The sequence below is a fragment of the Suncus etruscus genome, chromosome 9 (genome assembly GCF_024139225.1).
Source record: "Suncus etruscus isolate mSunEtr1 chromosome 9, mSunEtr1.pri.cur, whole genome shotgun sequence".
Classification (NCBI taxonomy): Eukaryota; Metazoa; Chordata; class Mammalia; order Eulipotyphla; family Soricidae; genus Suncus; species Suncus etruscus.
In genome coordinates, this window is record NC_064856.1 from 97,776,876 (window position 1) to 97,790,987 (window position 14,112).

Below are 14,112 nucleotides of genomic sequence, written 5' to 3' on the forward strand. Positions count from 1 at the left end.
CTGCCTGCCAGAACTATTGTTTTTTATTGAGTACAGAGACCATCCTCAGGTGGGGGAATAAAGACAGATTAAGAACAGATAGCTCAGGCTATTCTGAGCCAGTCTCTCCCAAGTTTACATGTGAGAGAATCTCTGTTTTGGGGTAAAACCAACTTGTAAACAAAAGATACAAAGGAGCCTGGGATGATCTTTGTTTTGGATTTAATCAAGTTGTAAACAAATAGATACAAAGAAACCGGAGATGATCTTGTTTTGGGTAAAACAAGGTATAATCTAACAGTCAGCATGTGGTAATTGTGGGTGATACACATTATAAAATCATGTATGCATATGTTATATACATATAAACATCTACATATTCCAGTTATAGTTTATCTTTTGTTTTGGGGTCACATCTAGCAATGCTCAGGGCTTACTCCTGGCTCTGTGTTTGGGGATTCTTCTTGGTAGTGCTTGAAGGACCATATGGGGTCCTGGGGATTGAATCCAGGTCACCTATCTATAAGGCAAGTGCCGTACCTGCAGTATTGTTGCTCTGGCTCTATGGAAATAATATATGTTAAAATGGGGCCGGAGAGACAGCATGGAGGTAAGGCGTTTGCCTTCCATGCAGAAGGTCGGTGGTTCAAATCCCAGAGCCTGCCAGGAGCAATTTCTGAGCATAGAGCCAGGAGTAAACCCCTGGGCACTGCTGGGCGTGACCCCAAACCAAAACCAAACCAAACCAAAACAAAACAAAATAGTGTAGTGTTATTGATGTGACCCAGGCCTCATGCATGTTAATGCTCAACCATTGAGCTATGCTTCTGGACCTGAGGGCGACAGAATTTTTTGGTTGCTATTCGCTAATATATTTTTCATTTGTTCCCCCCCCCCCCTCTTTATTTGGGTGAAGGCAGGGGCACACTTGACTGTGCCCAGGTGAATTGTAAGCCTCATGTCCCAATCTCAAGGGATTGGGAGCATGGGTCTGGAAACAAACACTGACACAGGAAATAATCCACACAAAATTGAAGAGACTAAAACAGGTTCAGGAAACTTTCACTACAAGCTTTTCTGTCAGTAGCAAAAGATACCAGCAGGCAGATAGACTAGTTGTGGAAACTGAAACTAAGCAGCTTCTCCCTGTGACCTGAGGTCTTTATTGGGAAGAGAAGGACCAGCCCCATGGGTGGAGAACAGATAAGGGTAAGGGGCCAATTTAGTGGTACTTCTAGTTCATGAATGGCAAGGACAAGCAAAGAAGAATTATTCTGAATAGAATAAGAATTGGTTACTTTTATACCCAGGGGCTGTTGTGCTGGTGTCCATGCATTGTAAAAAATTGTTTCAGGGCCTAAGTGAAATTATGATAGGGCATCACATGCAGTTTATCCATGTTTGATCCCCAGCATCCCATATGATATATTTTTTTGGGGGGGTCACACCCGGCAGTACTCAGGGTTTACTCTTGGCTCTATGTTCAGAAATCGCTTCTGGCAGGCTCGGGGGACCATATGGGATGCCAGAATTTGAACCACCATCCCTCTGCATGCAAGGCAAACTCCTTACCTCTGTACTATCTCTCCAGCCCCCCAATATGATTTCTTTTTTTTTTTTTTTTTTTTTTTGGTTTTTGGGCCACACCCTGTGACGCTCAGGGGTTACTCCTGGCTATGCGCTCAGAAGTTGCTCCTGGCTTCTTGGGGGACCATATGGGACGCCGGGGGATCGAATCGCAGTCCGTCCTAGGCTAGCGCAGGCAAGGCAGGCACCTTACCTCCAGCGCCACCGCCCGGCCCCCCAATATGATTTCTTAAGCTAACAAGGAATAATCCCTGAGTACCTCCAGGTGTGGCCCCCAAACCAAAAAAAAAAAACCAAAACAAAACAAAAAAGCCCTCAAAAAACTGTTTCAGGGGCTGGAGGGGTTAAGACATTTGCACACATTCCCATTTCAATCCTTAGTACCTCATATGATCCCCCAAGCACCACCAGGAATGCCCCTTGATCACAGAGCCAGGATTAAACCCAAACAGAATAAGTCATGTGTGGTCCCCAAGATGAAACAAAACAAGAACAAAAAGAAGAGAAAAGAGAAAAGTGTCAAAGTGTTGGTGTCGAAAAGGAGGTGAATATGGACCAGGCACACCAGCAGGGTCAGTACCTGGGGCAGTGATGTCAGACAGGATCAGCTCAACTGTGGGCAGCTCTGAAGGACTTTACTGCTGTGTGTTGGCCCAGAAAACCCTTCTGTGGGCAGTACTGTGGCTGTGAGAAGGGGGTGTGCTTTGTGTTAGCTCATGCCCAAGGGTGTGGTTTTTGGGAAGACATTTCTCAAACTCCCTCAGTCCTGAGTTCCACTCATGCTTGTTAGGTACCTCTTGGTGTCAGGTGATGAGATGATGAGACAATTCTTTGTGGGAAGGATCTGGTCATCATTATTATGGTCATTGATGACCATGATTTCCCAGATGTGCTTGTGATACATATATATATATATATATATGTATATATATATTTAAAATTTTGGGGGTGGTCACACCTAGCAGCCCTCAGGGGTTACTTCTGGCTCTGAGCTCAGAAATCGCTCTGGCTGGCTTGGGAATCGAACCAGGATCTGTCCGGGGTTGGCCACATGCAAGGCAAATGCAAGGCAAATGCCCTACCACTGTGCTATCCCTCTGGCCTTGATATTTGGTCCCCTCCCCCCCCCCCGCCCCCTTTCCTTTACCCCTCAGTGGCTACTTTGGTTATGAGGACAGGGCTGCACAGCTCTCCTTGAGATGTTGGCCAATGGTAGTGCTTGAATGTACCTAATTGTATCCCTGAGATCTCGAACACGCTATGTGACCCTGCTGGCGGGGGGGGGGGGGGGGGGAAGAATCCCTAATGGCAGAGCTGTGGGGCTAGGCTGAGCACATGTAGGAGGCACTGGGCCTTGAGCTTTTTAGCTTCTCACTCGTGAGGCAGCTGCTTTTTGCCACTGAGTCCTTCCTCAGGCTCTGACATTCAGTTTTGACTTGTGGTCTCTGGCTTCCCCAGGGGGCTTAGGGCTGGTCTAGGAAGCTTGAAGAAGTCTAAGTGTCAGAATGTGAACATCAGGCTGACAGGCAGCGGCTACAGGGAGGGAGAGAATGTGACTCACCGTCAGGGATTTCTGCTGCCTCTATTCCTGGTACATGCTGTGTAGCCTCTACTAGACCCTTCTTGGGTGCATTTTATTTTATTTCACATTTTACTTTTATCCATCCATCCATCCATCCATCCATCCATCCATCCATCCATCCATCCATCCAACCATCCATGCATTTTTTTGGGGCCACACTTGGCAGTGCTCAAGGGGTTACTCCTGGCTCAACTCAGAAATCACTCCTGGCAGGCTTGGGGGACCATATGGGATACTGGGGATTGAACCCAAGTTGGTATCAGGTTGGCTGTATGCAAGGTAGATACTCTATTCTCTATGCTATTGCTTTGGCTCTTTGACTTTTATTTTTTATTCTGCTTTATGGGCCTTACCCAGTGATACTTAGGGTTGCTTCTGGCTCTGCACTCTGGGGGTTACTCCTGGTGGTGCATGGTGGACCATATGGGATGCCAGGGATCTAACATGGTCTGGCTGCGTGCAAGACAAGCGCACTCCCCACTGTACTATTTTCCTTAGGCACATTTTAAAGATTGAATCCATGCAGTCTGTGTGCACATTAGCAGTGGGAACATCCAGCTTTCTGGCCTCCTGATTCTTGTCCAGTTTGTCCCTGATTTCCCATTGTTCAAGTCTGACCCCAGTGCTTGGTTTCAGAGCCAGACGAGCGAGAGCCACCCTCTGCGACAGTTCCATTTCACCTCCTGGCCAGACCACGGGGTCCCAGACACCACTGAGCTGCTCATCAACTTCAGGTTCTTGGTGCGCGACTACATGAAGCAGATCCCTCCTGAGTCACCAGTGCTAGTGCATTGCAGGTATGTGGGGTGTCTCAAGGGCCACGGACCCCATGTTCTGCAATACCCAGCTCCTGTGGCAGAGCAAAGGCCTTGCAGATACTTGCTAATTGAGGAAAATTCTAGAGCAGGAACTGTGGGCTTATCCTGTGGGTGCTAAAACTTGGGAATGGGGCCAACCTCTGCTAGCTTGTGCATGAGACCAGGTCATCTACCTGATTTCTTCATATCTTAATAATAATAACAACAATAATATATTGTTATTATTGTTATATTGATTTTAATGTATCAATGATATATTATGGCTCAGAATTAAAATGTTATAATAATATATTGCTGCCATTATTATTAATTATAATAATATTTCAGTTTTGAGCCATAATTGGCAATGTTCAGGGTTTACTCCTGACTCAGAGATAGATCACTTTTGGCAGTTTTCAGGGGTCCATATGTGGTGCCAGAGATAGGACCAAGGTCAGCTGATGCAAGGCAAGTGTCTTACCTGATGTACTGTCACTCCAGTCTCATTTTTTTTATCTTTTCTCTTTGGAATCTGGGCCACACCTGGCAGTGCTCAGAGCTTACTCCTTGCTCTGTGCTCAGGGATCACTCTTTGGTGGTGGTGGGGGACTATGGAGTCTATTTGGGGTGCCAGGGATTGAATCCAGGTTGAGAATTTACAAGACAAGTGCCCTACCTATTTTACTATTACTTCCCACTCCCTGTTGGGGGGGGGGCAGCGCTCAGGGGTTACTCCTGGCTCTGCTTTTAGAAATCGCTCCTGGCAGGCTCGAGGGACCATATGGAATGCGAGGAATCCAACCTGGGTCCATCCTGGGTCTGCCATGTTGTGCTATCTCTCCGGCCCCCTATTTTTTCTTATTGGTAACATAACTTCCTAAAGTATTTCATGCTTATGGGAACATAATAGTGACAATTTAACAAATGGTTACTACTTTTTAAGTTATAAAAGGCAAAATTTGTGCTACAGGTTTTTTTTTGTTAACTTTGTCTGTTACAGATAGACTCCAATTTCTGATCCTAAGCTTCTTGAGATTTTTTTCTGTTTTTGGTCCATATTTGGTGGTGATTCTCAGGGCTAACTCCTGGCTCTGCACTAAAAGATCAGTCCTGGTGGACTTGAGGGGCCATATGAGGTTCTAGGAATTAAACTTGATTCAGCTACCTGTATGGCGAACACCTTACCCACTGCACTATCACTCTGGTCCCTGGGCTTCTTTGTTTAAGAGTAAATTCTTTTGTTTAGTTTTGTTTTTTTGATTACACCCAGTGTTACTCGGGTTAACTCTTGGCTCTGCACTCAGAAATTGCTCCTGGCAGGCTGAGGGGACCATTTGGGATTCTAGGAATTGAAGATGAGTCACTCCTGAGTTGGCTCTGACCCAAGAATAAATATTTCTAACTCTGACCTGCCTCTGATGCATTTCAATTAGGCACTGATGTTTCTCAGTGATGCTAAAGAGCTTTGAGCTGCACTCAGATGGTCAACATGACCACAGACCTCGATGAACTCTGTAACTCCGCTTCCTTCATTCAACGTTTTGATCTGTTATTTAAGTTGTCACTTGTGGCTCTTGTTCATTTCATCTACAATATTTGTGATAGGAACAGAGGTAGTACTAGGAATCAGATTCTTGCCTTGCACATGACCTCCCTTGGTTTGATTCTGGGCACTGCATATGGTCCCCTGAGTACTGCCACTAGTGATCCTAGAGGACTGTGATAAAAATCCTCTCTCCCAATATTTTTTTTTTTCTTTTTTTGGTTTTTGGGCCACACCCGGCGGTGCTCAGGGATTACTCCATATGGGACACCGGGATTTGAACCAACCACCTTTGGTCCTGGATCGGCTGCTTGCAAGGCAAACGCCACTGTGCTATCTCTCTGGGCCCCTCTCTCCCAATATTTTATACAGAATATAAATTTTTATATAATACATACAATTTGCTGGGATTGGAGATAGAGAGCTGTGAAACTATTCTTTTGTTTGTTTGTATTTTGTGTTTGGGTTACACCCTGCAGCACTTAGAGACTTCTCCTGTCTCTGTGCTCAGAAATTGCTCCTGATAGGCCCTAGGAAACCATATGGGATACTGGGGATTGAACCTGGGACTGTCCCGGCTCGTCTGCATTACTGCTTTACTGCTGTGCTATTGCTCCGGCCCTGTGAAACTATTCTTGAGTCTAGTGACTGCCTTAATAAAGTTTTATTAGAGCACAGTCAGGCCCACTTGTTTTAATGGCTATCTTCTGTAAAGATACTATTTGGCCTATATTACTGAAGGTGTTTCTTACCTGGCCTATTCAGAACAGGTTTGCCACCTTCTTCTCTGGAACAAATAGAAATTAGCATTAAAGTTATAGGAACTGATTTAGGACAGAGGAAAGGAGAAGCTTTATTGTCCAAGGGAAATCCATCAAACTCCACAGTGATGTTGATAACTTCAAAGGGACTAAGATTCAAGTCATTCTAGCAAAGTCTCAATACTATGGCAGCTGACTCAAAGGGAACTGAGGAACTTGGATCCTGATTCCACCTAGTAAGGCCTGACTTAGTGAGGTTTCAGTGGAGTAAATGCTGAAAGATGTTGGGCGTTAGCTATCCAGCATACATGAGAACAAGATGCAGGATCAAGTGGGACCAGGCAGCATCCTTCAGGGGAAGTGACCCTCCACCATCTGTTCATTTCCTGTTTCTCTAGTGCTGGGGTTGGCCGGACAGGCACCTTCATTGCCATCGACAGACTCATCTATCAGATCGAGAATGAGAACACTGTGGACGTTTACGGGATTGTGTACGACCTGCGCATGCACAGGCCTTTGATGGTGCAGACAGAGGTGAGGATGAATGCCTTAGAAAACCCTTCTCAGAATCATCTTGCTCTCTCACTCTCACTCTATCTCTTCCTGTAGTACCTACATACTTTCCATCTAATCTATCCTCTACCTGCATCTTCTACTTTCTATAATCTATATGTCTGTCTCAACTGTCATCTATATCTGTTTTCTCTTATCTAGTCAGTCATCTATTGGGTTTTTTTTTTTTTTTTTTTTTTTTTTTTGGTTTTTGGGCCACACCCGGTGACGCTCAGGGGTTACTCCTGGCTATGCGCTCAGAAGTCGCTCCTGGCTTGGGGGACCATATGGGATGCCGGGGGATCGAACCGCGGTCCGTCCGAGGCTAGCGCAGGCAAGGCAGGCACCTTACCTTTAGCGCCACCGCCCGGCCCCATCTATTGGTTTGTTTCTATTATCTGTTTGTCATCTGCCTCAGTATTTGTTTATCTGGCCACACCTTCCCCTTAAATTTTTTCTCCTCCTCTTCATTTCCCAAAGGTTGTATCACATGACAGGCTTGGGTATTTCACTCTTCCAGCTCTTCCTGTGTTTCCAGCTCTCTCTAGCTCTTGGCAGTGAGATCACCCTGGACGTCTTTAAGGTCCTAAACATAGAATTTGGGTTTGAATGACCCAGTGTGATGAGCTGGAGGTGTTGATACCCACCGTGAAATTACAAATATTGATGGTATCAGGATGATGCCTTTGCTTATTGCCAGGAACTCAACAACAACAACAACAACAACAACAACAACAACACAACAAAATCATCCAGTTTCTAAAGTTTGGCTGCTGGATTGTCCATGAATAACAAGGATATTTTTACTTGTTTCTGTGAAAGTTGTGCTATTCTTACCATGAGCTAATGATGAAAGGGACTTAGCACATACTGTTAATTGAAATAACCCTTTGCTACCTTAGAGCCATAGTCTGGCACTGCTTACCTCGTCTCGCCTATAAATGTTGCAGGATCTCAAAATCACGGCTCCTGCCGTTGACTGGAAGATGAAGGAAATGGGTATTAATATGAACTGTGTGTGAGGCGGTGGGATTTGGCTTTCCCTGAAATGTTTTTCAGCATGTTCTGAACAAATATATTGGGAAATGGCCTTTTGCAAAGCTGTTCGGGTGAATGAGCTTGACCAGGATGGGAGCAGAATATTAATTCTGCATCCGGCTGTCGCACTGTGCCAATTTAGAACTCTCTGAATCTGTGCTGTGTTTTTGAGTCTAGCAGGCCTGGGTACATTGTGTGCTTTGGGGTGAACTGCGTGGTTGTGGAAAGAGTGGAGTTTACCTCCCCTGCTGGTCAGAAGAGATGTTGCATTCCTGCTTGAAGTATGTAGAGTGAAGCACTTAATCTTTTTCTTTTTTCTTTTTTTAAATATAATTTTTATTTTGATCATAGTGTCTTACATATTGTTGACAATAACATTTTAGGTACATATTACATAAAATCAGAGGGGATTCCCATCCCCAAATTGCCCTCCCTACCCCTCCGTTTTTGTCCTACCTCCCATTTCCTCTTCCCTCACCCCCAGGGCGGCTAGAATATGTGGTCCCCTCTGTATCCAACCCACTACTTAGTAGTCTTGCACCTGTTTGGTCTTGATGCCTCCCTTATCTCCCCCTCTAACTGTAGGCAGGACTAGCTAGTTCAAGTTGCATGGTTTTGCCTGAAAAGGAGGAGATAAATAAACTGGGGTAGGAGTCTAATACTCCCAAAATGGGTGGAATCCTTCTAGAGGCTCTCATCATCGATTTGGGAGATGAAGGAGAGAAAGAAGGTGAAACACTCCACCAGTACCAAAAAAAATGTCAATTATCCAGTGAGGACTCCAGCTATATCGATAAGCACCACAAAAAACAGACGAAAAACAAAGCAAAACAAACAAAAGACAAAACAAAAACAAACAAACAAACCAAAAGCACGCCATGGTCTTTTTTTGGTTTTTGGGCCACACCAGTCGGTGCTCAGGGGTTACTTCTGGCTGTCTGCTCAGAAATAGCTCCTGGCAGGCTCGGGGAACCATATGGGACACCGGGATTCGACCTTTGGTCGACCTTTGGTCCTGGATCGGTTGCTTGCAAGGCAAAGCACTTTATCTTTTTCAAACTCCTTGGAGAAACACAGAAAGTGTGTGTGTGTGTGTGTGTGTGTGTGTGTGTGTGTGTGTGTGTGTGTGTGTGTGTGTGTGTGTTCATATCCTGTGGTGCTCAGGGCTTATTCCTGGCAGTGCTTAGGGGACAATTTGTGGTGCTTGGCATTGACTCTGGGCTCACTGTAGACAAGGCAAGTGCCTTAACCACTCTGCTATTTCTTTGGTCCTATAAACACAGAAATACATTTTTTTGGGGGGGGGAGTGTCACACACAGTGATGCTCAGGGGTTATTCCTGCATTCAGGAATTACTCCTGGTGATTTTCAGGGGACCATATGAGATACCCAGAGATCAAAGATGGGTTGACTAGCACAAGGTAAACATCCTACCTGCTGTACTATTGCTCTGCCTCCCCAAAGAAATGTTATTCCTGTCCACACATCTTGGCTCGTTTCTCCTTTTAAAAATATATTGCAAGGGATATGAACTTTTGATATTAAAAAACATAAATGTGGGGCTGGAACAATAGTACAGTGGGTAGGGTCCTTATCTTGCAAGTGGTCAACCCATATTCAATCCCTGGTATCCCACACAGTTTCCCAAGCCTGTGAAGAGTGATTCCTTATCACAGAGCTAGGAGTAACTCTGAGCACCCCTGGGTGTGGTCCCCCCAATATAGGTATCAGGTAGATAACTCAAGGAATAAGCATATGTGAATTTGATTTTGTTTGACCTGACCTTTTGGTATCCCTTGTTCTGTTTGACCCCTAAGCCCATCTGGCACTGTTGAGATGTAGGCTATGTGGTTCCTGATCACTGCCAGATTTGACTGACCTGACTATTTCTGGAAGTGATGCTCCATCCCAGCATTACTTGTGTGTGACCCTAACAATAACAAATGAGTGACTGAGAATATAACTTAAAGGCATCAATGGCAGATTGTATGCTTCACCTGCATGAGGCTCTTTCTTTAATTCCAGCACAGACAAAACTGACAATACAGGATTACACAGCGCAGTGGGTTTTGTTGTTATTGCTATTGTTTTGGGTTAACAGCCATACTTGGCAGTGCTCAAGTGTAGTCCTGACTCTGCTCAGGAACCATCACCCTTCCCTGGAAGTAGTCACTTTATCTAAAGTGTCTCTGTCTTTGTTTATAGCTATAGAAAACTGTGTGTCTACACACAGACACACGCTATATAAAAAATGAATTTAATTTTCTGTCACTCTGCCCTATGATTTATTTTTTCCTTTCTCATAATGCCATGTGATGTCTTAGTGGGGCAGTCTCTTCCTCTTTTCTCTGCTTTTCCTGGCTTCCCACAAATTATGACTTGCTTATGTGAAGGATGGTCCTTTCTCAGCTAGTCTTTTTCCCTGCCTCCCCCCAGGCCTGCTCCCTGTTAAGAATTACAGGTCATTTCTTTTTTTTTTTTTGGTTTTTGGTTTTTGGGCCACACCCTGTGACGCTCAGGGGTTACTCCTGGCTATGCGCTCAGAAGTTGCTCCTGGCTTCTTGGGGGACCGTATGGGACGCCGGGGGATCGAACCTTGGTCCGTCCTAGGCTAGCGCAGGCAAGGCAGGCACCTTACCTCCAGCGCCACCGCCCGGCCCCCACAGGTCATTTCTTAATTCTGTACCTCATCTCTTAGCCAGCACTGTCTGATTGAACTTTGAACTATCTGAATGTATCCATGTGTTAGTTCTCCTATAGTATTTCACACTTTTATCCCCCAGTTCTATTTTTTCCTCTTGAGGGTGAGGTGGGGTGGGACTGGAATGTTGCCTGGCTATTATTGATAACTTTGCTTTCCATGGCATCTGATTTCAAATGAATGGGAATAATTCTTACACAGCATAGCTTTGGGGCTCTCCGCTGCTCAGACCCAAGCTCTCTTTTACTCTCTCCCATCCCACATATTATGTTTGCTGAACCCTGACTATATCGTCTATGAGAGTTTCATATATTGTCTGTGAGATTCATATATTCATATATTTCTCATATTGTCTATGAGAGTTTCAGCTCCATATTTTCTATGAGTTTCATGTACTAAGATCCATATACCCATATATTTTACATACTGTCTATGAAAGTTTTATATATTGTCTGAGATTCATATATTCATATATTTCTCATATTGTCTGAGTTTCAACTCTACATGGTCTTTGAGAGTTTAACTGTATGAATTCATATATTCATATATTTTTATATTATCTGTGAGAGTTTCATATATTGTCTGTGAGATTCATGTATTTATATCTTTCACATGTTGTCTATTAGAGCTTAACATATTGTCTGAGATTCATGTATTCATATCTTTCACATGTTGTCTATTAGAGTTTAACATATTGTCTATGAGATACACATGTTTATATATTTCACATGTTGCCTATGAGAACTTTATATATTATCTATGAAATTCATATATTTATTCCACATATTATCTTGAGAGTTTCATGTACTGTCTTTGAGATTCATATATTTAAATATTTCTCATCTTGTCTATGAGACTTTCAACTCTATATTGTCTCTGAAAGTTTCATATATTGTCTCTGAGATTCATATATTTCTCACTGTCTGAGAATTTCAACTCTATATTGTCACTGAGAGCTCATATACTGTCTATGAGATTGATATATTTCACATATTGTCTATGAGAGTTTCATGTCTACGCCATTCCATGCCATTTCACTTTCCTGTTCCAACAGGACCAGTATGTATTCCTCAATCAGTGTGTGTTGGATATCATCCGATCCCAGAAGGACTCCAAAGTCGACCTGATCTACCAGAACACCACTGCAATGACAATCTACGAAAACCTGGCACCCGGGACCACTTTTGGCAAGACGAACGGTTACATCGCCTGATTCCAAAGCAGAGAGCACTTTTCCAGAGTGTGGCTGAGCACCACCACCTTTGCAGCAAAGGAAGACGCCCCCCCCATGGACATGTTTTTCTCTGTCTAATATCTTAATTTTTTGTTCTGTTATGTGCAAACTAATTTGCAGGAGTTAGAGCTGTGCATGGAAAACATGGCCAGGGAGAAACTGGGGCTCTTAGGGGGCTGTGGGCAGGCAGCGAGCGAGCCAGTGACGTTCCTGATTGCCCATGGGATGAGGTTCACTTATTTTTTGTTTTGTTTTGTTTTGTTTTGTTTTAAGAATTACAGAAAACCAGGAAAATTGAGCCTTGATTTTTTTTTCCTTTTTTTTTTTTTCAAAACAGCTTCTTTTTTTTTTTTTTTTTTTTTAAGACTATTTTATATAATTCACATGCTCAAAGCCAGGATTGCGTTGGGTTGCATATATTTTCCGTATCAGAGGTCTATTTTTACCTACTGTATCTTGGAATCTAGCAGATGAAGCCCGCATTCTTGTGGAGGGCCGCGGAGGGGAAAGGGGGAGAGGAGGCCAGGTCTCCCGCCTGGGTTTTCTATTTAAACACGTGCCTTTTCTGAATTATGCTTCCACAGGCAAAACTCAGTAGATTTTTCTCTATTTTTGTACTGAATCTCGTAATTGGAATATGCGGACTATTTAAATGGTAGTTTAGTAGTAGAGGTTCAGCCTCTTCCAAGACATTCCTGTCCTCCTGGGATTTGAGGAGGCCGCCCTGCTTCCCCCCATCCTCACCCCTTTTTTCTCCAGCATCCCTATGTTATGCTCTCTTTTCCCCTGCCAGTTTTCTGCCAAGAATTTCTGTTGACCACATTGTCAACCTTAGTTGGGTGAGTGAGAGTGGAAATCCAAGTATCACCTTGAAAATTTTGGGGGGGCAGGCCTCCCGGTGAGTGACGTACCCTCCTTGTCTTGTTGCTGGTGGTCGTTTGTTTTTTTTTTCCTCATTCTTGTCTTTGGTAAGGAGTATTTAAAGGTGCAATATGTGATTTTTAGTGATCATACGCTCTAGGTTATTAGTGATGTTTTACTCAGGTTGGCATTTTAAGTGTGTGTGTGTGTGTGTGCACACATGTCTGTGTGTGTCTGTATCTGTGTGTGTGTGTGTGTGTGTTTAAAAGTGTGGCAATCTGTGAGCACGGCCGTGTGACTCCCTTTTCCTCGCCAAGTCCACTGGCTTTTGTCTGTATCCGCAGTCAGTGATCCGTACTGACATCTACTGTATATAAATATACTAAACTCTCCCAACCGCCATTCCTTGAAAATGAGGTGTACAAAGTTGGAATTTGTATCAAAGATGTAATTATTATTTTTAAGACCTCTTTTCACTCTACCGCTGCTGTAATTACTTTGATTTTCTTTTTTTAAATGTAGATCAATTTTTTTTTTTTTTGCTTCAGGTGTGTATCCGTTGAGAATCTCAGAATTGACGTGGATTTTATTTTATTGGTACATAAACTGTAAACTTCTGCAGGCATTAACATGAAAGGATTTGTTTCATTTTATTCTATATTGTGGCTCAGGTGATATTTCGAATTGTTGCGTCTATTCTCTTGAGAGACAGTGAAGGCGACAAGGTCTTATGAAGGAATGGCCAAGATTGGGGGCTCCTGTGGCTGCTTCCACAGCCAGAAATTCTGCTGTAAACTTGAGACTCCTTTAAGGGGTCTAGGGGCTTCTCCCGGGGACCTGTGGGTTCCCCTTCCCGGCCCTGCCCCACTGCTCACCCGCACTTTCATAACTGACTGGACATGCCCACGGGTATTTAGGGTGAAGGGGGTGTGAACCAGGACACAGTAAAGCGGAAAGCTCCAAGCACGGTGCCCAGGCTTCCTGCTGTTTTTGGTCCCACTCTCCCCCTAGGTACTGTGAGGAAGAACAGGAGGGGTGTCAGTGGTGTCTGATTTGAGGTGGGGGACTTCCTTAGTAAAATTGCACTTTTTCCCCCTGAATTTTTTGTTCTCTTGGATAGTAAGTAATACATTCAGTCTCCAAACTGAAAATGTGGAGGGAGTGGTGAGGCCCATCCTGGGTTCCCTTTGAGGGGCCTATGGTTCTGGGTCAGGGACCAGGGACATAGCTTTGCTGTGGAGAACAGAGAGGACATGATTGATTGTCCCTTGGGGAAGCATGGATGTGATTGTGTGTGTGTGTGTGTGTGTGTGCATGGATGTGATTGGGTACAAAGGGGTTGCGTAGGTGTGATTAGTCGTCTCTAGAGTACATGTGGTTTGTGATTGGTTGGAGGGGAGAGGGTGTAGAAGCATGGATGTGATTGGGTGTCCCTGGGATGGTGGGGCTGTGATTGAGCATCCCCAGAGTACAGAGA

At 44.2% G+C, this 14,112-nt stretch overlaps 1 protein-coding gene across 1 annotated transcript in view; it reads left to right on the forward strand.

Annotated features, from left to right (window-relative positions):
• Positions 1–13,271, forward strand: part of PTPRJ (protein tyrosine phosphatase receptor type J) — a 37,394-nt gene extending 24,123 nt beyond the window's left edge. The window contains exons 16-18 of the mRNA XM_049780711.1: positions 3,785–3,945; positions 6,648–6,783; positions 11,595–13,271. Coding sequence (XP_049636668.1) covers positions 3,785–3,945; positions 6,648–6,783; positions 11,595–11,753 — 456 coding nt within the window. The 3' untranslated portion in view covers positions 11,754–13,271. The remainder of the gene's footprint in view (positions 1–3,784; positions 3,946–6,647; positions 6,784–11,594) is intronic.
• Positions 13,272–14,112: the final 841 nt, after the last annotated feature.